Source organism: Sorex araneus, chromosome 10 (genome assembly GCF_027595985.1).
Source record: "Sorex araneus isolate mSorAra2 chromosome 10, mSorAra2.pri, whole genome shotgun sequence".
Classification (NCBI taxonomy): domain Eukaryota; kingdom Metazoa; phylum Chordata; class Mammalia; order Eulipotyphla; family Soricidae; genus Sorex; species Sorex araneus.
The window spans coordinates 32927941-32952912 of NC_073311.1; the positions used below are offsets into that span (position 1 = coordinate 32927941).

Genomic DNA, 24972 nt, shown 5'->3' on the forward strand with positions numbered 1-24972 from the left:
ACTTTCAGTTTTCACTTTCACTTTCATATTCTGTGGCATTGACTTACCTGTATGTACTTATGCTCTGCCAGCCCACCGGGCACTTTGATAAGCTTGTTGTTATCCAAGTGAAGTTCGCGCAGATGAGGAGTGTTGGCCAAAGAGCCATTTTCAACAACAGAGATGCTGTTGAAACTTAGTCCCAGCCTTCAACAGAAAACAGAAATAAATGCTTACAACCAAACATGGGTTGTTTTTTTACTTTTTTTTTCCTCACAGGTGGTTATCAATTGATCAAGTAAACAGAAAGCCCTTGTTTCCCTGACCATACCATCTGACTAGAGTACCTTTTCCAAACTTTCTGACTTAAAATAGAGCACACTTATTTTTTAGTTTTCAGCCTAGTGCTACCCTCTTTGAGACTCCTTTGACAGTAGCCAGCAGGATATGTAAAAGATAAAATGTAATTTGTGAATATCCTCTGTAGAACTACAGAATTGTGGGTTTGCATGGATTCATTCTTTCCATAAGAAAAGCAGTCACTGTCATTGTCATCCTATTACTTATCAATTTGCTTGATCAGGCACCAGTAATGTCTCCATTTTGAGACGTGTTGTTACTGTTTTTTGCATATTGAATACACCACGGGTAGCTTGCCAGGCTCTGTGGGCGAGATACTCCCAGTAGCTTGCCGGGTTCTCCAAAAGGGGCAGAGGAATCAAACCCGGGTCAGCAATGTATAATGCAAATGACCTAAAGCTGTGCTCCAGCCCCTATTATTAATAATAATGTTGTAAATCACATTGCCTAAATAAAAACAACTTAAAGATAAGAAAAGTGAAATTGTTATATCACATTTGGGCTTAAAACAGCTAATTGATCAAAGGCTGTATGATAAATGCAATAAATACACATGGGATATTCTTAAAAAGATTACTATTATCATTTAGCCACTTCCCCAATCATAATATATATTTATCATATGCATTTATTTATTGGAAATAAAAGCTTCAAGTTTCTAATGAGCTAATAATTCTTTCTGCTGGAAAGTCTAAGAGTTTGCATTTCATATTAGTTAGAAAGCATTTGTTGGTGATCATCTGTTACTGTAAGAATTTGCCTGGTGAAAACATTCTCAGATTCTGGTCTTGATCTTTGAATATATTTCTGTTTTGTTTTTTAAAAAATTACTATTAAATCCCATGACTCACATTACTGGTGCCCACTAGAGCAAATCGATGAACAATGGGACAGCAGTGCTACAGTGCTACTATTAAATAACTAATAACTGAAAATTCTGAAGCTGTGAAATCCTTTCATAAAAAATCAGGATTATTAAATCAGACAAAGCTGACTTAAAGAGCATACTAGTGTGATGAATGTTCTAGTGATGAATCTATCAAAACTATGGCACTTCCAACACAAAAAAAGAAGAGATAGGCATGAAGGATGAAGGAACAATGTGTTGGTAAAGATCCAGCAAGCATCAGGGAGAAATGGATTCCCTTCAAATGCAGAGAAAAGGCTTCAAGTAGGTTTTGTAGGATGGTTTCTGTGTCCTTCAGCTAGGTCTCAAGTACTTCTGAGGTTGGGGCTGGAGAAAAATTACAGCGGGTAGGGCATTTGCCTTGCACGTGGCCGACCAGTGTTTGATTCCCAGCATCCCATATGGTCCCCTGAGCACTGCCAGGAGTAATTCCTTACTGTAAAGCCCAGAGTAGCCCCCTGTGCATCAACAGGTGTGACCCAAAAAGAACAAAACCAAACATGTTCTTTTGTGGTTTAGATTCTGGTATATGAATCCAAAATCTTCCAATTTTGATCATATCTTGATGTTTGAGATGATCAAGATTAAGACTGATTGGTGCCCGCTGGATTGAATCAATGAACAATGGGATGACAGTGCTACAAAGCTAAGATTTGTTGATTTTAAGTGATTGATGGCATCTATTTCTTTAAAAATAGTTGTAAGTTTGCTTTCTTAATGATACTTATTCACTTAACAAACGTTTTGGAGAACCTACTTTGTTCAGTTTAAGACTAGACTTGTGAGGATAAAAGAAAAATCAGCTGAAAGTCATAAAAGTCATAATTCTTTTCAATAAGTATTTCAGCTAATAATCACTCAGACTATGATCTGTTGCTGAAAGTATGTAAAGGAGCTAACACAATGATCTCTTGATACCTGCATTGCAAACCATAATGCTCCAAAGGCGGGGGGGGGGGTGAGAGAAAGAGAGAGAGAGAGAGAGAGAGAGAGAGAGAGAGAGAGAGACAGAGAGACAGAGAGACAGAGAGAGAGAGAGACAGAGAGACAGAGAGAGAGACAGAGAGAGAGAGAAACAGAGAGAGACAAAGAGAGACAGAGACAGAGAGAAAGTGCCAGCCATAGAGACAGGCTGTGGAGGTTGGTGTATGATGGTGGGGGGGGGGAACTGGGACAATGACAATGGTGGGGGTAAATGTATACTGGTGGAGGGATCAGTGTTGTGGAACATTGTATGACTGAAACCAAATTATCAACAGCTTTGATATGGTTTATCTCACGGTAATTAAATAATTAAAAATAATATTTAATCTAGTGAGGGAGGTGATTAGATAATGTATGTGTGTGTGTATATATATATATATATATATGTGTGTGTGTGTGTGTGTGTGTGTATGTAGGGTTTTTTTTGTTTGTTTGCTTTTTGTTTTTTGTGTCACACCTGGCGATGCTCAGGGGTTACTCCTGGCTTGCACTCAGGAATGATTCGTGGCGGTGCTCAGGGGACCAAATGGGATGCTGGGAACCAAACCCGGGTCAACCATGTACAAGGCAAATGCTCTACCCGCTGCACTATCACTCCAGCCCAAATATATGTAAAGTAGGTTTTTAAAAAAAATATTAAGGGATGTTTGCCTGATATCCACTTTATACTTTTGCAGAGTAACATACATTATTTTCTCCCACATGGCCTGAAAAGTAAATGAAATAATCACTCTATAATACTACTCTGAAATCAGAGGCTGTCTTTTTTAAAAATTCTTTTCACAGTTATTATTATAACACCAAAATATTCCTCATGTTCCAGCAAAAGTGAGGAACAAACAACATAAGGATTTGGTGATTTAATAGATTTTCCTGGACTCAAATCAAAAAATAAATGTGTTTGATAAATTCAAGATTTGGGAACGTATGCTTGGCCAATTAATCAATCTTCTCTGAGTTAATGAATGGAATTTGAAGATAAATCTTTATTTCTCTTGAGAGAAGTTTTTATTTAATATTTTAAAAGTTGACAGAGAAGTTTTCATTTCAGTTGATTTTTTATTTTATTAGCTCTTTGTGCTTCTATTTAAATACAAAGTATGTGATGTCAATATTGAAGTATAGAATCACAAAATTCCCATACCGTTTTCAGAACTAAATAAATAAATATTACGAACGGCATTTGCTCGAGTGGGCACCAGTAATGTCTCCATTGTAAGATTTGTTGTTACTGTTTTTGGTGCCCGCTTGAGCAAATCGATGAGCAACAGTGATACAGTGATACAGTGAGAGATGGCATACCTTACACACTTAATTATTGTTTTTATTTTGTTTTCTTTGGGGGACACATCCACGCAGTTTCAGGTGTTACTCCTGGTTCTGTGCTCACTCACCACTCTTGATAATGCTAAGGGAACTGTGCTTGATGCCAAGCATCAAACCCAGGTCTGGCTCATGAAGGCAGATGCACTGCAGAGTGTACTATCTCTCTGGCCTAACATACTATATTTAGAATTTTTAAGCATCATTCATTCCTACTATAGTTAGTAGCACTACTATTTTTCAAATACAAGTTGTGCATTTTGTTTTTTGACATGATATATGCATATAATTTTAATATATATATTTAAAAAAACAGGAGCAAGCTAATTTTACATCATAATGCTTAGTTTTTCTATTAAAAATATTCATACTCAGCCATGAAAAGATGTGTGGAACAAGAACTCTGTTTTCTAAATAGACTTCAACTAGCTTTCCAATACTCTCCCTTTTATCACTTACAACATAGAACGTGAAGTTATCTCAGATAACAAGACATAATTACTTAAATCATTTAAAAATTTTAAGAAGGGCCTGGGGTAGTATGATAGTTCATTTCTTAGTATAGAGGAAATGTTCATAGATTTTTTTTAAGTATACATCAAAACTAGGGCTGGAGTGATAACACAGCCGGTAGGGCTTTTGCCTTGCATGAGGCCGACCCGGGTTCAATTCCTCTGTCCCTCTCGGAAAGCCTGGCAAGCTTCCTAGAGTATCTTGCCCGCACGGAAGAGCCTGGCAAGCTACGCGTGGCATATTCCATATGCCAAAAACAGTAACAACAAGTCTCACAATGGAGATGTTACTGGTGCCCGCTCGAGCAAATCAGTGAGTTACAAGATGACAGTCATACAGTGACACAGTGATACATCAAAACTACCCTTATACTACAATGTGGAATGGGTAATATTTCTACATCATTAGTTTTTATTGTAATTTATTTAAAATTATAGTGTCCTTATTTATTTATAAGGAATTTGAGCATACATTTTAATTGATACAAATATTTAGGTGGCTATAAACAATAAAATGTGGTATGGGAAAAATCTCAGTCATCTTGCTTCTGAGTCTGAGCAGGTAGGCACTAACACATCTAGTTATTTTTCTGGTAAAATGACAAGAAAGAATATTATTACTTAGCCAGGTTATTCAATCCTTTCAGACTATCTCCATCAATTTTTGTAATTTTGTTGCCATCAAGGTGTAATTCAGTAAGGGAAGAAGGAAGACCTGGAGGAAGAAAGTAAAAGATTTTAAATCAGCAGATAAATATAAATGCAGGATGTTGTGATTTAATTAAGACATATACATTGACTTTCTAAAAGAAATTTTCAAAGAATCTGTCTTTATAAAAGAATATTTTAGTTACCATGATTCATAAGTTGTTAATTAAAGGTTTGCTGCTTCCATCCACCATTATTTTAGTTCCCCCCACCCGACATCCCTTCCCCCACCTTCCTGCATGAGAATACAACTTTGAAGACCAATTCTTGGGATCTGTTGCCTTTGAAAAATATGTAAAATAAGATGTAATGACAGCACAGCTTTCCCCACTGCTATTAATATTTCCCAGTGACCTAGAGCATAGAGAAGACTGAAGTTAAGCAATTTCACATGATTGTCACTATAATACATTGGCTCTGATGTCTTGAGAAATGAGCTGTCACTGTCATCCAATTCATCGATTTGCTCGAGCGGGCGTCAGTAATGTCTCTATTTTGTCCCTGTTGTGTGCTAGTGTAGCCCGATGGCGTATTGGGGGCTCTTTCAGGATAAGGGAATGAGGACTATCATTGTTACTGTTTTTGGAATATCAAGTATTATTCTGATGTATTAATGAATATAGCAACAGTATTATATATTGTTTTTCTTTCTTTTGATGATCTTTCTAGCTCCAAAATAAATGTAGGATATAGTAAAATAAATCACATTGTCTGTTCAGTAGGACTATTTTTAGGCCAGCTATTATTATTGGATTAGTAGTAGTACTAGAAACTTGAGAAAGGGGATGTTTTGAGAAGAACTTTGTATAAGAAGTAAAAATATAAGATAGGAAATGTGAGAATAGTCAATCAAGTTTTAATTACTTATATTTTCTGACTCACCAGAATTTTGTATATTCACTACACATTAATACTAACCTTACTATGTCAAGGTGTTTATGTTTCTGTCTTTCTTTAAGCAGTTAACTCCTTCCGGTCAGGAATTATATCACATTCACTGTCTTTAGTGTTTGGTGCTTGAATAAAATGGGCATTCAAATAACTTTTTTGGAAGGAAGGGAGTTTGGGTCAAAGATTAGCTGTACACAGAAATAACTCCTGGCCATGAAAGAATTAAACTTGGTGGACTGTGGACATGGCAAAGGTCTTAGTCATAGTATTATCTCCCTGACACACAAATAACTTTTAATGATGAAAAGAAGATAATAATAATCCACTACTTACCAAAGTGTCAATAATTCAATACTCTTTTAATTCTAAAAGAACCCTATGAGTTGGCATTTGATATTATTAATACATTGAAATATACATATTTAAAAGATGATGGGACACTGCAGATTCTCTTATGTAAACACAATGAACTATGTTCTAAGAGGGAAAGGAATTCACTATTAAACTGGAGAAGTAAAATTCTGTTACATTTCAAAGTTAACTCCTATATTATTTTTAACAAAGTTGAACATAGTTTAAAGGAACTATATTTCTTTTTAACAATGGTGCCTTTTAAAAATATGTACCATTATAATTATATAATATAGAGTCATTGTTCAATAATTTATGCACTGTAGCACTATTGTCTCGTTATTCATTGATTTGCTGGAGTGGGCATCAGTAATGTCTCCATTGTGAGACTTGTTACTGTTTTGGGCATACTGAATACTCCACTGGTAGCTTGCTAGGCTCTGCCATGCAGGCGGGATACTCTCGGTAGTTTGCCAGGCTCTCCAAGAGGGACGGAAGAATCGAACCCAGGGTCGTCCACGTGCAAGGCAAACATGTGGCCTACCTGCTGTGCTCTCAATCCAGTCCAATAAGTTATGCATTAAAGGCATCTTTTCTTTTTTTTCTTTACTTTTTGGGTCATACCCAGAGATGCACAGGGGTTAGTTACTCTTGGCTTTGCACTCAGAAATTACTCTTGGCGGTGCTCAAGGGACCATACGGGATGCCAGGAATTAAACCAGGGTTGGTCATGTGCAAGGCAAATGCCCTACCCGCCAAACAATTGCTCTAGCCTCTAAAGGTATTTTTTAGGCAAAGAAGACTAGTCATTTCTAGTGAGCTGGTTACACAGGATCAGTCATACAGGTCTGACAGTAGAAACTTTCCTAGGTACAAATAATTTACTGAAAATAAAGTCGGTGATATGAGAAGCCATTCAAATTTCCATACAAAACAGTTTGACAAAGTCCTTGCATTTTGATTTTCAAATTGCTTTGAGGAAAGTTCTGTTACCTTGAGGGATGGTGGTTATATTGGTATCAGCAATACGGATGTAAGAGAGCTTCTTCATTCCCTGGAATGCTCCTTTTTCAATTCCTGAGCTTTTCAGAGGGTTGGTACCCAATTCTGGAAATACAGTAAGAACAAAATTTTAAGAGCACAATGTTAGGACAATTAAAATTCAGCATGGTGTTTGTTTTACCAAAGAACACAACAAAAATTTGGGTCAGTTACAATCTGATTGAAAAATAGAAAAACATAATCCTCTAAAGGAGAGCAAAATAACGGGAAATTTCCCTTTGTTATTCATTTTTGCGATTCCAGGCATAAACTCAGTTTAACACACGCGGGACAAGAACTCTACCACTGAGTAATACAAAAAGTCCCTGATTGCCATTTTTTAAACAATCTCAAGAAAAAGAAAAAGAAACAGAATCTTCTAAGCCAAATATTTATAGAAAAGCAATAGTAGCAAAAACAATAACAAAAACTCATTTAAACTAAATTTAAAATCAACAATAGCGAATGTTGGCAAATCATAGTCTTTTATGAACTACTTTCCTAAGTAATATATAACAGAATGTTACTAAATATTTTGATCAACATTTTTATCACTGTATCACTGTCATCCTGTTGCTAATCAATTTTCTCAAGTGGACACCAGTAACATTTCCATTGTGAGACTTGTTGTTACTGTTTTTGGCATATCAAATACGCCACTGGTAGCTTGTCAGGCTCTGCTGTGTGGGCGAGATACTCTAGGTCGCTTGCCAGTCTCTCTGAGAGGGGCAGAGGAATCGAACCCAGGTCGGCTGCCTGTAAGGCAAATACCCTACCCACTGTGCTATTGCTCCAGCCCCAACATTTTATTATCTAGTTATATAACTGAAAAATGTTCTACCACACATATACTAAAATATTCAAAGGCATTTTAAAATCAGTTGTTTATGTATGTTCAGCATAAATAAAAGTCATGCAATGAAAAGACATATGGAGAAAGTCTCAAATATACATAGCTAAAAATCACATAATCATACTCCACGTGAAATAAGGCAAATGAAGCTCTTTCTTCACAGTCTCATATCCTTAAAGACAAAGACTGAAAACGTCAGAAATAATCTCAAAATCTTATTTCTTGTTGCCTTATGATTATTATTTTTGTAAGACAGGTAAATATTTTACTAATTCATCTTCCTACAGCTTTAGCTTACATTGAATCTATTAAAATGATGCTTATATTCTGATCTTAGAGTTACAAGAATATCTGTACCTATGACAATCATCTGGTTCAATTCATTGAAAACAGCTTTTCTCACTTTGCTGATCTCATTCTCATGGGCACGAAGTTCCTGAAGAGATTTGGGCATTTTTTCTGGCAATTCCTTGAGCTGATTCTTGGACAGATAAAGTCGTTCCAATTTCACCAAAGGTGCAAATGCTGCAGGGCTGATTTTACTAATTTTGTTGTTGACAAGAATCAATGACTAAAAGTAGTGAAAAAAATAAGTAAATAAAAATAAATACCTCATAAATCAAACACTTTTCAAATATAAAAACATATACAGTCAATACATTGTTTATGAGGCTAGTAAAGAAGTATACAAATTTGTGAGATGTCATGCAAAAAGTAAAAGTACATAAATTGTACATAAGTCTAAGCAAAAGGAAAAAGAACATATGATGAATATAGATTTGTTAATTCATCATTATAAAAAATAATCTTGTAGATTAAAATACTAGTAAAACTCAAAATACCTAAAAATAATTCAGTGTCAGTCATTTGTCTACCAAAGTCAAATTTACCTTTAAAAAACCCTCATAAACAGTTGAAATAGATTCCTATGAAAGAGTAGCCTCAATTTAAATTATCAGAAGAAGGAATAAATAAATTTTTTTTGAAGCCTCGTGAGTTTAGACGTATTTGTTTTCTTTTAACTTGACATATTAGCACTATGTTGTAATACATTACTTTGCATCTCCATGTTAGTTTAACTATTTAAGCAAATTTTGTTTTGCTTTGGCATTTCCCTTTAATGTACATATTTATTATATTAACAACCATTAATATTTGGGAATATATTTTTCTGTGATTTTCATATAAAATTTATTCAAATTCATCTTTATGTCTATGAAATTTTAAAATTAAATGAAATTTAAAATCAGATTAATTATAATACAGATATTAATAAGAGTATTTTCAGATATCTCATATCTCCAAATCATGACCTTTTATTATTTTACATTGTTTTATCAATTAATTCTATGGAATTTAGGATAAATTCTTTTGATCTAAGAAATTTGTATTTTCAATGACCATCTAGTTTTTTTAATGGAATAACAGGAAAAAGGGCAAAAATATGAAATGCGTAAAATGAAACTGAGAACTTTCAATCTCAGGAAGTCAAGAATGTTTTCTGAAGTTAACGACTGATAATAAATCTGCATACCTCACATAATTCATGTTATTTTACTAATTAATCCAAGCTACAATTAATACAATCTCTACCCAAATTTTATTAATCCTAAAAAGTACATCAGTCAAGTTAAACAAAATCTTAATTAATTCTAAATAAATGTTAAAGATATGAACAACATATACAGGATGCAGTAAGTCTAGTGTTAGAGAATTAAATTCTGAAGACTTGATATAATTAAATGCAAGGACCATTTATTTTATGTTATATATTGAAACATGACTCAATAGCATGTACAATTTTCTTCAGAGTCTTTTTTAGGGTTTTTACTATACCAAGTACTATTAACAGTTTTATGGTTGTAATGGACTGGAGCGATAGCACAGAGGGTAGGGTGTTTGCCTTGAATGCGGCCAACCCAGGTTTGATTCCTTCTTCCTTCTCAGAGACGCCGAGAGTATCCAGCCAGCACAGCAAAGCCTGGCAAGAAACTCGTGGTATATTTGATATGCCAAAAACAGTAACAAGTCTCACAATGGAGACATTACTGATGCCCGCTCAAGCAAATGAGCAATGGGACAACAGTGCTACAGTGCTTATGGTTGTAATCCTATCTTCAAACAACTGTTACTAAACAGACTGAATCCAGAATGCTCCTAAAGTTAGATATTTAAGTCTGGCTCTTATTTGCCTTATGACTATGAGCAAGCAATTTAATCTCTCTGTGCTTGAGTGTCCTCACATGCAACAAAGAGATTATTGAGAATGTCTATCTAACAAAATTTATGAAGACTAAATAGGAATACATAAAGTACTGAGTATAATGCTGAGTATACAGTTTGCAAGCATTTTCTAGTATTAAATATTTCATAATTTTGTTGATAATTAATTAAAAATGACAACTTTATTACTAGATTCACTGACCTCTTTAGTTCAAAGGAAACACATTTTCAACTTAGCAGTGTTATTATTCTTTTTCCATTATTTTATATATTTTTAAGTTTTTCTGCATATACATGAGTGGAAAATTTCTCTTATAGAACATGTTCTACTCACAGAATGGTAAATTCATTAAAGATATTGAGAATAAAAGAGTACTTTATATTGAATCTCTTTTATTTTAATCATTTCCAAATTCTCATTTTTTACTTCCTTCTCATTAAGTGTAGTTTTCTTGTCTAAAATTATGTTTATTTGCATAATAACAAGGATAGAAATGATCACAAATGAAAGAGCCAGAGAAAAATAGTAGTTTTTTTGTCATCTAAAAGGTTAGAAGCTCTAATAAACTCTGTTTCTTCCACTATGGAAATTGAAGTAGAGAGCAAGAGATTGCCAAGCTGATGACTGATTAAAAACATACTTAGCAGGAGTCTTGAAAAAGTAAGAACTTATTATTATAAATGCCAAATTCAATGAGGACATATGAAAAACTAGACACCTTTTATTTAAGGATCATACGCATTTCAATAATTTATTCAGTTTACACTTAAATATACAGAAATTGGAAATAAAGTAAGATTATTTCATTTTTTAAAAAACATAAACTTTGCATAAGCATATAAAATAAAATGCACTTTTTAATATTTTAATTTATTGAAACTAATGATATTAATAGTTTATTACTCTGAATTTTTTTGTTTCTTTTGGGGCACACATTAGCCATGATCAGGGTTTAATCCTGACTCTTCATTTAGAAATGACTCCTCATGTTGCTGTAAGGACCTTGTGTGGGGGATCCAACCCGGGTCAGCTGCTCGCAAGGAAAGCACCTTACCTTCTGTACTATCTTTCTGGCCCTTATCATTACTTTCTAAGGTATTTTGACTCCTGCAGCACTGTAGCACTGTTGTCTCATTGTTCATTGATTTGCTGGAGCAGGCACCAGTAATGTCTGCATTGTGAGACTTGTTACTATTTTTGGCATATCGAATAAGCCATGGGTAGCTTGCCAGGCTGTGTCCTGCGGGTGGGATACTCTCTTGGTGCTAATAACACACACTTCATATATTGTTCTTTTGGTGTTGTCCTATGCTGTTATATTATGTGCTATTCTTTTCATTAATTGACTTTATGATGTATCTTTAAAATATTAAGGAAAGATTGTTGTCCCCTTAAATATCTGCTATATTTTCTTGAATGGATAGATGTTGATTGGTTTTGCTTATATTGATTATTTAATTGTTGACAGATATGTTGCCTTACTATAGTAACTCCATAGCTCCATAGTATATCATGATCAGTTTTTTTCAATTTTGCATTATTTTTCCTTACACCTTAATTTCTAATTTGATGCATAATATCCAGATGATTGATGATTTATATTTATAAAGGTATTATGTTTATTGTCTAATAGTATAATATATCCCCTCTATTATAATAACAATTATTATTATTATTAATATTTGCTTTGGGGTCACACCCGGCGATGCACAGGTGTCACTCCTGGTTCTGCACTCAGGAATTACCCCTGGTGGTGCTCAGAGGTCCATAGGGGATGCTGGGAATTGAACCTTGGTTGGCCTCGTGCAAGGCAAACACCCTACCTGCTGTACTATCATGCCAGTCCCTATCCCCTCAATTATTTTCAATAATAGTGATGAGAAATAGTATGAGAATTTCTGTTATTGCTCCCAACTCTAAAAAGTATTTCTATGATAGGCACAATAAGAAACTAAACTTATCTCTGTAGATAACTGACTCATCACTATGCCATCCATTTAATCTTCTAAAAAATTCTCTGAATGGTATTTTAATGTTAAACAAAAATCTGCTTTCCAAAAATTTCCAGTGAATTCTGTCATTTTGTAGTTCAAAGTAATAAACAATTTTTTCCAAACATTTTTTAAAAATATTTCACTCATATCTATTTTTTATTAACTCTAAATTGCCATATGTAACTGTGGAACATGAATATATATAACTTGATTTCCAATTTTTTGCCACATGATGACAATTATCTGGATGCTTGAAAGTCAATGCAATTTCTAAACTGCAATTCTACATTTTAGTAATTTCAGTGGCCTATTAGAGTAGAAAATACACAGTGAACACTGAGTATTCATTTTGGATGTTGAAATATGGTTTATTTTATTTACTCTAAATGTGAACTTATACTGTGAGTAGAGACCAATTATGATCATCCCACAAATAGACCACTGGACTATCTAATAATCTTTACAGGAGTTCCAATGTTGTAGTCTATGAGAATAAAAATGTACTTTTATAGAGGCTGCACTGGCAAGGCTTAACTTTGATTTAGCTCACCATTTTATATTTACAGTATATCCCCATCTATTGCTATATTATCATTCTTTGTGCTTTGACCATTCCCTCTACACTGAAAAACTGACTTCAGGGGGATTGCATCAATCTGATGCCCTTGTCTGCTAGTCTCAGTTACCTTTAACCATAGACTACATTTACAGGAATTTAGAAAATAAGATTATAACTCCCCAGCTATTCCATGGCTCAGAAACTCACAAGTTTCTTTGGGTCTATATGTTTGGGCGTATCATTATGTCTTATTTGTTTCTATACTCCTTTGTTAAATGGTCCCTTCAATTAATTCTCTGTAACATATTTTTGAGAGTGCATTTCATTTATTCATTTATAATGGAGAGTACATTTCTTTTAGTCTGTTATGGAGAATGTATTTTTCTTATTTTGGGATCCTGAAAGTAGATGGGATGTGTTGCAGTAAAATAGAAGAAAGGTAGCCAAAAGTCATAATAAGAACTTATGCATATAGGATACAGCAGACATTATCCTAAACACTTATCAAAGAAAGGGCATTATATTTACTAAATAAAATATATGTGACTTAGTCTTTTCTTATTATTACCAACCTCTGAGTCTTTATAAAGTAATTTGTACAACTTAAAAGTAAATTTTAAATAATGCAAATAATGCAATAATGCTAACAACAATCTATTTTGTGCACTGTTTCAGTCTTAGATTAAAATATTATTGGAAGATAAACTTATTTATAAATCATGAGACAAAAAAAGATAAAAAATATTTTCACAATTCAACCTCAAAGGATACATGAAGTATTTTTAATAAAATTAGATAAATTTTAAGGGATGAATAAATATGATGCTTAGCTCCATTACCAACCCCTCATAGAGAACTGATTAACCTACTTAATTGGCACTTACTTATCAACATGCAGCCTTTCCTATATTTTGTTTAAAATACACATTTAGTCATATCTTGTGGAAATTTAAAAAATAAACTCTTACGTGAAGGTTCTTAAGGTTCTTAAAATCCCCATCTTTTATTTCAGTTATTTTGTTGTTTTGCAAATCCAGCAGCATAGTATCAGGGGGAAGATCTTTTGGTACTGTTTCCAGACCTATCATGAAAGTAAAAGTTAGTAAGAAGGGAATATAAAGAGATCACAAAGCATATGTTCTTAAAGCAGTAAATATTTTAATGACCATTTTACTAAAACATATTTACCATTTTTTTCTTGTAGGAATCCTAACAATTATAATATAAAATATCCTTTTTACCTTTTTCCCAACTCAGAATATTTTTATGATAATCAGAATGCACTTTTCCCATATAAATAATTTTCTGCATAAGATAACAAACTTCGTTTTCTATATGTGGTTCAAAGTTCTAAGTTTTTGGTATGTTTTGAAATTGTTCTTGTATTAGAAAGTAACTCCTTTGGTTAGTGATAAGAATGAGTGATTGGTAAATCTCTACCTTTCTAACAAATATCCACTTGGTAGTAAAATGCTTTATTAAATAATAAGTTGAAGATCCTTTAGTAAACCAAACACTAACATTATATCTGACATTAAAGTTACATGAGCATATACCCATCGTAGTCAATAACTTAAGAGTTTCAAGTCTTTTAAAAATGTTTCTTTAGCTTTAATTGGAATGTGAAAGCAATGCATATTTTATAACCAACAGAAAAGTGGTTAAACAAATATTGAAATAAAGTTAATTAGAATAACATTTGAATAAGTTCATTGCTTGTAGCTTCTCTAAGCTTTATTATTTGAACCTTCACTTTTATATATTATTGGCGGCAGGGGCGGGGCGAGGTGCGGTCGGTGTCACATCTGGTAAGTGCTCAGAGGTTAACTCCAGATTCTGAGCTCAGGGATGACCCCTGGTGGTACCCTTGACAACACCAGGGTTTCCTTGCAAAGCCTGGGCGAACAAATTCCATTGACTGCAGGCAAATTTAGTGACTTAATTTCCGTACTATCTCTCCAGCAAGCCTTACTTTTAGACTTTAAATTTTGGCCTAAGTAATGGAGTATTGCTTTTGTTTATAAATGTAAACACTGAATAACAAAATATTCTATAGAATTTAGAATGTCAATCTTCATTCCGCTATTACGGGTAAGATGGATGGACTGTTTGGGTTGAAAAGTGTGGCATTTTGAGTAATTCGACGTTAATAAACATTAACTAGAAAAACGTTAATTTTTCTGCCTTCAGCTTTTATTTTGTTTTTGTGTTTTTGAGTACCACAACCGGGATTACCCCTTCTTGGAGATCACTTCTAGCAAGTTAGGAGACCATGCCACGTGCAAGGCAAGAGCTCTACCCATCTACTTCTGCTCCTTCCTCTGCCTTCTGTGCTTAACCTTTCATTATTTTTTTTGTTTCATATTGATGCAACATTGTAAGAAAAATGTGGATTAAATTCATTCAAAGTTAAACAATTATTTCTGTATTTGAAACATACTAAGGTGCCATCTCAATCCTACTTTATTCCCAGGTCCATATAAATTGATGGCACATAGAAGTAGTTAATAAAACTTTGTTGACTAAATAAATGAAATATTTACAGCACTTAAGTTTAAGATATATAATTCTATGTCTATAAATTAGAATTCTAAATCTATATCTTAAACTTAAGTGCTGTAAATATTTCATTTATTTAGTCAACAAAATTTTATTAACTACTTCTATGTGCCATCAATTTATATGGACCTGGGAATAAAAAGTAGGATTGAGATGGCACCTTAGTATGTTTCTTATGGAAATGTAATTCAATCTTCAGTTTTTAATTAAAAAGAAAAGTATAAGAAATGTAAACCTGGTATGTTGAAAATATCTGTATTTCTAATTTTTAAACTATGTAAGTACAAACTGGTATTATAATGTGACAGCAAAATTCTTACCTTAATGTTTTCCATAAAAATTAAAAAAAGGGAGTCTGAAATTATCCTTTTTTGAGCACTTTTAATTTTTTTTAGTTTACATAATCACTGTTCAGCTAATAGTATTAAAGTCAAGTTTCCAATTATAATCTATTACAAATTTGAATTAAAAATGCTCATGATTCTAAACACGCACTATAAGACTCACTACAGAAATAGTTCATAAATAACAAGATTGAAGTGATTTTAGTGATGAAGAAAGAACTACCAGAACATTCACCTTTGAGGATGATATCTAAATATACTTTGTAATTGTGAATAATGGCATTCTTAGAAAAGTCAATTTGAAATTTTTATGTAATTAAGATTGGAAAATACCTGTGAAATCTTTGATACTGTTTATATGTATGTGTATATATGTTATATATGATATATACATGAATACATCTATACACATGAATGTATACACATATATGTTGCAGCCTACATATCATCCTTCCTTTGTGACTTCTTTATTTCCACTTGTGCTTATTTTTTTAACATTTTAAAATCTAATTTTAGTATCTCTAAAACATTTCTTTAATTATAAAGTATACATAAATTTCAGGTTTTAAGAGATTAACGAAATCAATTTGAATGTATGACATTTTGAGTATATTCTCTTCCTAGAGTTTAATCCTTGGAAATACTTTGTGTGTGGGGGGGAGGGTTGGTGGGGGTGCTGGAGGACAGAGTTGAGCTATAACGGACAGTGCTCAGGACTTACTCCTGGCTTTTGCTAAAGGATCACTCTTAGCAGTTCTCAGAGATATACAGGGTGCTGTGGGTTGAACCCTATGACCACTTCATTATTACTCAGAACCCAATCACTGGAAACGCTTGAGGTGAAATATATAAGGGGGGGGGGTGGTATATCCAGTGGTGTTCAGGGCTTACTCCTGGCTCTGAGCTGGAGGAATCACTGTTGCTGTCCTCCAGGAAACTTATGTGGTGCTAGAAGATCAAAACCGCATAGCGTGTATGCAAGGCAAGTGCCCCACCTGTTTACTAGATAGATCTCCAGCTCTTGAAGTGTTTGTGTGTGTGTGTGTGTGTGTGTGTGTGTACGTGCGCGTGCGTCTCTGTGCGTGTGTGTATGTATGTATGTATGTATGTATGTATGTATGTATGTATGTATGTATATAAAGACTTGGTGTTAAAAAATATCTTCCTGGGGCTGGAGCGATAGCACAGCGGGTAGGGCGTTTGCTTTGCACGCGGTCGACCCGGGTTCGATTCCCAGCACCCCATATGGTCCCCTGAGCACCGCCAGGAGTGATTCCTGAGTGCAGAGCCAGGAGTAATCCCTGAGCATCGCCAGGTGTGACCCAAAAAGCAAAAAAAAAAAAAAAAAAAATCTTCCTATTTTCAGGGTCCAGAGAGACAGCACAAAGGGAAAGGCACATACCTCGTTATACAGCTAATTATGGCTCCAGCCTCAACCAACATGCTTCTTGAACATCCCTCTCCATGTGCAAGAGACCCCTGAACATTCAGGATTCACAAGCATCACGTTTTTAGGACCTAGCTTTGACTGCCAGCTAAGTTGGCAGAGAATTGCTGGAAGATGCATTCCCAACTTCGAATACAGTTTGAAAAACTGTTTCCCACTGCAAAAAAGTGTGCGTGTGTGTGTGTGTGTGTGTGTGTGTGTATCACTACATCACTGCCATCCCATTGCTCATTGATTTGCTAAAAAGGGCACCAGTAACATCTCCATTGTGAGACTTGTTACTGATTTTTGGCATAATGAATATGCCACGGGTAGCTTGCCAGGCTCTGCCATGCAGGAGAGGTACTCTCGGTAGCTTGTTGAGCTCTCTGAGAGGAGCAGAGGAATCGAACCTGAGTCGACCACATGCAAGGCAAATACCCTACCTGCTGTGCTATAGCTTCAGCCCATATATATGTATATATATATGTATATATACTCACACATACATACACACATATATGTGTCTACATGTATATATATATATATGTTTGTATCTTTTACATCTTTAGGCTCTGATTTTTTTCAATTTAGTTCATAGAGTCTCTTTTACTAGCATACATATGTCTTAAGCTTTGTGATCTTTCAGTTTATTCTTACAGTTTATTTTCCTTATTTAATAATCCCAATTATTAAATATTTAAATCTACAATCTAAGTAACAAATGTGTACTCCTTTGAAGTATTTCCCAAAATAAATTATTTTGAGTTTATACAAATTTCAAAGCATATTGTCTTTTCATGTAACAAAAGTTTCAATAAAATAAGTAAGAAAATAAGATGATAATAGGGAAAATAATTTTTAAAACTAGAGAAATGAATAAGTTAATGAATAAATTAATGTGTCAGGAGTATATAAAGCACAGTTTGGCTTGCAGCATATTTTTGTTTTATTATAGTGTGTTTTTGAATTTTAGTGATACTATTATATTAATTATATTAATGGTACTATTAATACAAGAACTATTCCCAATTTCAATCTAAAAACATGAAACAACCATATATGGAAAATAGTATGTAATTAGTTTGCAAAAGAATTACAAAGGAAAATGAAAAATTGGGGCTGGAGCAATGGCACAGCAGGTAGGGCATTTGCCTTGCATGCAGCCGACCCAGGTTCGATTCCCAGCACCCCATATGGTCCCCTGAGCACCGCCAGGAGTAATTTGTGACCCAAAAAGCAAAAAAAAAAAAAAAAGCAAAAAAAGTTAGGTAGAATAAGTATAAGTTCTTAGAAAGATACAAAGTGAAGTATTCATAATTACTAACTAGTTCAATGTTATCCATATGCTGATCAAGTAGATTCATTAAGATTTTGAGATTTAAATATGAAAATTTAAAAACAAAGCAAAATATGGCTGATTTTAACATACATTATCACACATATTAATGACATTAGACCTAACCTACACTATATATCATGTTTTGAAAAAAAATCCCACTAGCAGTAATAAATTATCATATGGTCAGACCTGGCTTGACCTTAATAAGAAATTTGATTTTTTAAATCATTTTTAGTCTTCTTAAGATTTTATTTTAGGCACAATGGTTTATAAAACTGTTGATTGTAGGGTTTCACTGTAGCACTGTCATCCCATTGTTCATCAATTTGCTCGAGTGGGCACCAATAATGTCTCCATTGTGAGACTTGTTGTTACTGCTTTTGGCATATCAAATATGCCACAGGGATCTCGCCAGGCTCTGCAGTGCAAGAAAAATAGTCTCGGTAGCTTGTCAGGCTCTCTGAGAGGGGCGGAGGAATGGAACCCGGGTTGGCCTCACGCAAGGCAAAAATGCTATGCTATTGCTCCAGCACAAAGAGTTTCCTGTATAGCAAAAATCCTTCATCACAACTTTCCCTAGAGTATCCACTTCTTTTCCTCATTGCCCCAACCCTTCTCTCTGCAGTCCCTCCCCAACCCCCGCCAGGTGTCCTATTTTATCCACCCCATCCCAACTCTGCCATATAGTAAGCTCCCTATTGAAGACTAGTTCTTGGTTTCTGTTGCCTTTGGGTATTTGTTATTCCCCTACTACCTCTCTTTATACCCTACATATGAGAAAGATCATTCTTTTCCTTTCTCTCTATGTCTAACCAACTTCACTCAGCATGATACTCAGCATATCTATTCGCATAGCAGCAAACTGCATTATTTCATCTCTACAACATTCAAAAATATCACTTGTCACAAAGATTTCCAAGCTCCTCCTATACTTTTTTTATAGGAAACAAATAGACCAGATGGAGTCTTATGGCTTATCCAAGGTTCTTCATTACTAACGTAGACCATATGATATGACCATATGATACGACTTCTTACTCGAAAGCCAACAATGTGAAAACATTGAACATATTTTTAAAAGATATTCCTTTTCATTGTCACTCAAATATGTTATGCTTAATTCCTAGTGACTCAGGTCTGCTCATAAATTTTGTATTTGATGGAATACTCTACTCACTCAATGTTTCTACCTCTTTTCTAATTTATCTTTTAAAGTATCCCATTGAGACCAGAGTGATAGTACAGTGGGTAGAGTGAGTACCTTACACATAGCAAACAGGATTGATCCCTGGCACCACATATGGTCCCCTGTGCCCCACTATAAGTGATCCCTGAGCACAGAGCCAGGAGTAACCCCTGATTGCAAGGTGTGTCCCAGAAAACAAAAACTGAGTAAAATAAAAAGAAAATGCATCCATTATTCTCTTCTATAATATTAACTTAAATATCCTCAGATAAAAATTGTCTCAGCTCCAAATTTCTTGATAAATTTTGATATATCATCTTATATTTTAGTCTTTTTCTTTTGTTATGTTCTAGGTAAGTTGGGACAAAATATTTTGTCATCTGAGCTTTGATTTTTTTTGCTCTTATGCAAAGGAGGTAATTAGCTCAGTGACATTCTACAAGGAAATGTAACAAACATTATTGAAATTCATATGAAAACACAGAAGATTCCGAGTAGTCAAAGAAAAACTGAGACAAAGTAAAATACTGGTGGTATCATAACCTTTGATTTCAAAATAGGCTATAAAACTATAGTAATCAACATTGTATAGTATTAGAATAAAATTAAATATACACATCACTACAATTGAATAAAAAATCCATGTTTAAATTCTCACATATATCTAATTTATGATAATGAAGCCATGGTCGAAATGGGAAAATAAGTGGTTTTTTTGTTTGCTTGTTTATTTGTTTTTAATAAGGGTGCTGAAAAACTTGGATTACTGTATGCAAAAAAACAAAATTACATTTAACAACAAATCACTATCTCATGCCTGCATAAGTTAACTCAAAGTGGATTAAAGACTTGCATGTAAGGGCCTGAGCGATAGCACAGCAAGTAGGGTGTTTGCCTTGCACTCAGCTGACCGGGCTAAATCCCGGCATCCCAAATGGTCTTCTGAGCATCACCAGGAGTAATTCCTGAGAGTAAAGCCAGGAGTAAATCTTGAGCATCACCAGGTATGACCCATAAAACAAATAAATAAATAATTAACTCATTAAAAAATAAATTTCTTATAAAAAAAGACTAGTATGTAAGAGCTAAACCATTAATATATTCAGAAGAGAACATAGAAAGCTCTTTGATGCTGGCTTTGTTACCTACTCGAGGATTTGGCTCCAACAAATAAGTAAGGGGAACAAAAAGAAAAATAAACAAATGGGACTTGATCGACTGAAAAATCTCTATCAGAGAAACTATCATTAAAGCATCCTATTTAGGGAGCTGGAAAGAAAGCAGAGCCTGTATGTTCTTGCCTTGTATGTTTCTGATTTAAGTCCCCCATCCTCCATAAGGGCATAAACAGGCATGTGATTACTCCCTGAGCCATTCCAGGAGAGATCCTTGACAGTAGAGCCAAGCTTAAATCCTGAGTACTGTTGGCTGTGGCTCCCAAACAAACAAACAACAACAACAACAACAAAAAATCCTGTTTAAAAATTTTATTCTGGAGCCAGCGATATTGTGCAGGGGTTAAGGTACCCTGGCTTCATGTCTGACATCCTATGGTCACTTGAGCGGCACCAGGTGCAGCTGCGGAGACTCCCAATATCACTGGGTGTGTCAGCCGACCTCCAAAGACCAGCAAATTGACTCAGGTATTCTCTGACACTATAGATCTGGAACAGCACCACATACTCTGGTTTGATCCTCTGATTAGCTCAATTGATCAAGAATCACAAAAAGGGACCACTGGATCTCCTGAATATCATTTTGGATGTCTCCTCCCCACCCAAGGACAAAGAATTCTCTTTTATCTTAGTATGGTTACTGAATGGGACAAAATATTTGAGTAGTTTACTGGGAATTGACATCTACAATATCTATCTAGAAATGTACACACACACACATGCACACACATGCACACACATACACACACACTTGAACAATAAGAAAACAAATAGCCAAAATATAAAGAAATGAAAAAGAATATTTTACAAAACAAGACATATTAATATCCAAGAAGCACATAAAAAAGTCTCAGTAACAATAAAAAACAGGGAAATATAAATTAAAATTTGAATGTAGTATCATCTACTCACAGAACTTAAAATGATCTATATCATAAAGGTTATAAATAATTAGTGCTTACAGAAATTTAAATATAATATATAGGGCTGTAAACAAATTAGAACTTTTATACATTGTCTTTGTTAATTTGTTTAGGGGATACACTCACTCTGTGCATTGCTATGGGGTCATATGACTTAACAATGAACTCCACAGAGATATGTGATGTCCACAACATTACATAATGAATACTTTATGCTTTCATTTTTCATGAAAATTTACATAATTTAATTGAGGATGTAGAAAATTGTATTTTCCTGATAACCTTCATTGTATCTCCTATCATATATGCTTCTCTTATTAAGTGTTTGTCTCAATCCCATCAAAAGGTGACACTTATTCCCCTTCCTTCTAGTATGGCATTATTTACGATAACTTATGGACTGTGGTGGAAGTGACACAGCCAAACCCTTGAGGTAAGTCAGAAATGTATAGCTGCTACCCACCTCTGGGAAGCTCATTCAAAAGGCATCCGAAGACCACGCAAACACTCTTTGTACAATGAGCCTTCCATAGTGGAAAGGACACAGGCCATATTCCAGATGACAGAATACCTGAATTCACTACTGATAGCAATAAGAGTGAGATATTTTGAGGGTCTAGCCTTGATCATGCTTCCTCTATCAAAACATCAAGTGAAAAAAAAAGTAATTTTGAACTCATCAAGTTTAAGACAATCTTGATACAGTAACAGTAATAAGAATACACTGGTTGGGGCTGGAGTGATAGCACAGCGGGTAGGGCGTTTGCTTTGCACGCGGCCGACCCGGGTTCTAATCCCAGCATCCCATATGGTCCCCTGAGCACCGCCAGGGGTAATTCCTGAGTGAAGAGCCAGGAGTAACCCCTGTGCATTGCCGGGTGTGACCCAAAAACCAAAAATATTAAAAAAAAAAAAAAGAATACACTGGTTTCCTAAATGTAGCTATTTTCATTGCACATTCATTAATATAACTACAAATTTCCATCAAAATGTGATTTCTTCTCTAACTCAGCCAATAAATTTCTATCACCCAAATTTTATAAAATGAATGTAACCTTCTTTTAAAGAGTCATTTATTAATATAACTAGCACTGTACTTAAGATGTGAATAGAAAATGATTTGAGAGTCAGGAGTTGGGTCATAACCAGAGATGTTCAGGGACTACGGCTGACGTTGTGCCCCGGAGGCGCTCTAAATGGTACTTGAGGGTAGGGATGTGGCACGGTTTCTCAAATTGGGGTCTCTCACACACAGGAAAAGTCCCTTAATCCCCATGTAATATTTCTAAAGGCTAATAAATAATTGTTTTCTACTAGTTGTTTAATCTTTTTGTTGTTTTATTTGCCTGTTTGTTTATTTGTTTGTTTGTTTTGAGGGTTATGCCAAACACTGCTCAGGGCTAACTTCCAACTCTCTGCTCAAGGATCACTCCTGGCAGAGTTCTGGAGGGTATCTGGGGTGCTCGGATAGAACCCAGGTTAGCTCTATACCATACACGTGCCTTACCTGCTGCATTATCACTCTGGCCCCCAGTTGTTTCATTTCCAAATAGCATTGTTCTGTTCCTTAATACCAGCAATCACCTTGGACAAAGTCCAGGTTAACCTCAAACATCATTGTTTTACCTATCTTAGGACAGGGGCCCAAACTACAAGATAACTCATACAGCTTTTCTCCATATAATGTTTTTCAATGCTGTCTTGAACTTACTTATTAGTTTCTGTATAAAGGCAACATATTTCAGTTATTTATATGTGACCAAAACTATAAGCAAGTGTCTCAACCCACCAATAAAACTTTCTGCTTCATATACAACTGTTCCCCTCTGTCCCTCTTAGACAAGACACTATTAGATAGAAACAGAATAAGGTTTCATAAATATAAAATCTTCCTCTCAGATTCCAGTCTGGTTTCTGCTCCTTTAGTCACAGCAAAGAGAAAAAAGAGGAGCAGCATGCCAGCTTCATGACTCCCCCCTGCCCAGGCAGACACAGTTTTCTCCTGCTTCGAGTTAGAGAGAATCCTGAATATTGTAAAATTCTGTACCTATGCAAGCACTAATTCATGAATATGTTAATGCTTCATTCACCAAAATTTATTTACATTTAATATCTATCAAGTATAAAACATTTTGTTGAGTATAAGAGTTATAATGATTAAATATTGGGGTCAGAAAGTGAATAAGTCAGGTATGGTGCTTGCTCTGTACAGGGCTGGCCCTACATCCCATAGGATCAGTGCCATCAGGAGTAACCCTTGAACACAGAGTGAGGAGTAAGCTTGAGAGCTGCCAGATGTGACCCCAAACAAAAAAATATTCGTTATTACTATACTTCCCTTTTGATAAATTATGCATACAATAAACAATACCAAGTATCGACTATATATGTGTATATATGCTATATATGTATATATATATGCTATATATGTACTTATATACATATATAGCACTGTAGCACTGTAGAAGTGTTGTCCCATTGTTCATCTATTTGCTCGAGCGGGCACCAGTAACGTCTCCATGTGAGACTTGTTGTTACTGTTTTTGGCATAGCAAATATGCCATGGGTAGCTTGCCAGGCTTTGCTGTGCAGCTGGAATACTCTTGGTAGCTTGCCGGGCTCTCCGAGAGGGACAGAGGAATCAAACCCAGGTTGGCTGCATGCAAGGCAAATGCTCTACCCGCTGTGCTATAGCTCCATATATGCTTATATATAAAGTCAACATTTTAAAATAATCATAAGGAAAATATTGAATAAAGTTAGAGTATACAACACTGCAAGCCAAAGCAATCTGAAGACTGAGCCAAAGGAAATTGGACCTTGAAAGTTAAAATGGAACTTATTGTAAGGCTTCCTATAAACATTAAAACTGAAGTTCAAGCCATTGAATTATTTATCTGTATCCTCAAAGAAATACACTTATTTTTTTCTTTTTGCTAAACTGCTAAGGCTTTGAAAAAGTTAAGACTAGAGAGTTCTCTACTTTTTTCCCCTTTATCCAAGAAATTGATATTCCAACTAGCCTATTCACATCCCCTGGAGTCAGGGAGAAACTTCCAGAGGAGAATGCATCCCAGCTGTTGTCTAAGCAGATGCCTTGATCCTACACAGCTGTCTCTCTCCCTCCTGGGATGAAGAAGGAAACCAGGGATGTGGTCAGGGCACAGGCAGGTTAAGGAAACAGATGCTTTCTTTGGCCTCCTCTTGAGCCCTCTCTTCTGTCCCTTTTTGAACCCCTTGAGTCAGAAGTTTTGATTAAGTGAGTCATATTTGAGCATTGCTCTTGCTTCATCTGAAGAGCTGTCACAATGCACCTCTATCACATGTTAAT

General features: G+C 34.9%; 1 protein-coding gene across 3 annotated transcripts in view; it reads right to left on the minus strand.

Annotated features, from left to right (window-relative positions):
* The window catches only part of DCN (decorin), a 44141-nt gene that overhangs the window by 4473 nt on the left and 14696 nt on the right, over positions 1-24972 (minus strand). For all 3 annotated transcript variants that reach the window (XM_055118346.1, XM_004602736.2, XM_055118345.1), the window contains exons 3-7: positions 13655-13767; positions 8267-8480; positions 7009-7122; positions 4687-4780; positions 48-186 (exon numbers count right to left, since the gene is read on the minus strand). In XM_055118346.1, coding sequence (XP_054974321.1) covers positions 48-186; positions 4687-4780; positions 7009-7122; positions 8267-8480; positions 13655-13767 — 674 coding nt within the window. The remainder of the gene's footprint in view (positions 1-47; positions 187-4686; positions 4781-7008; positions 7123-8266; positions 8481-13654; positions 13768-24972) is intronic.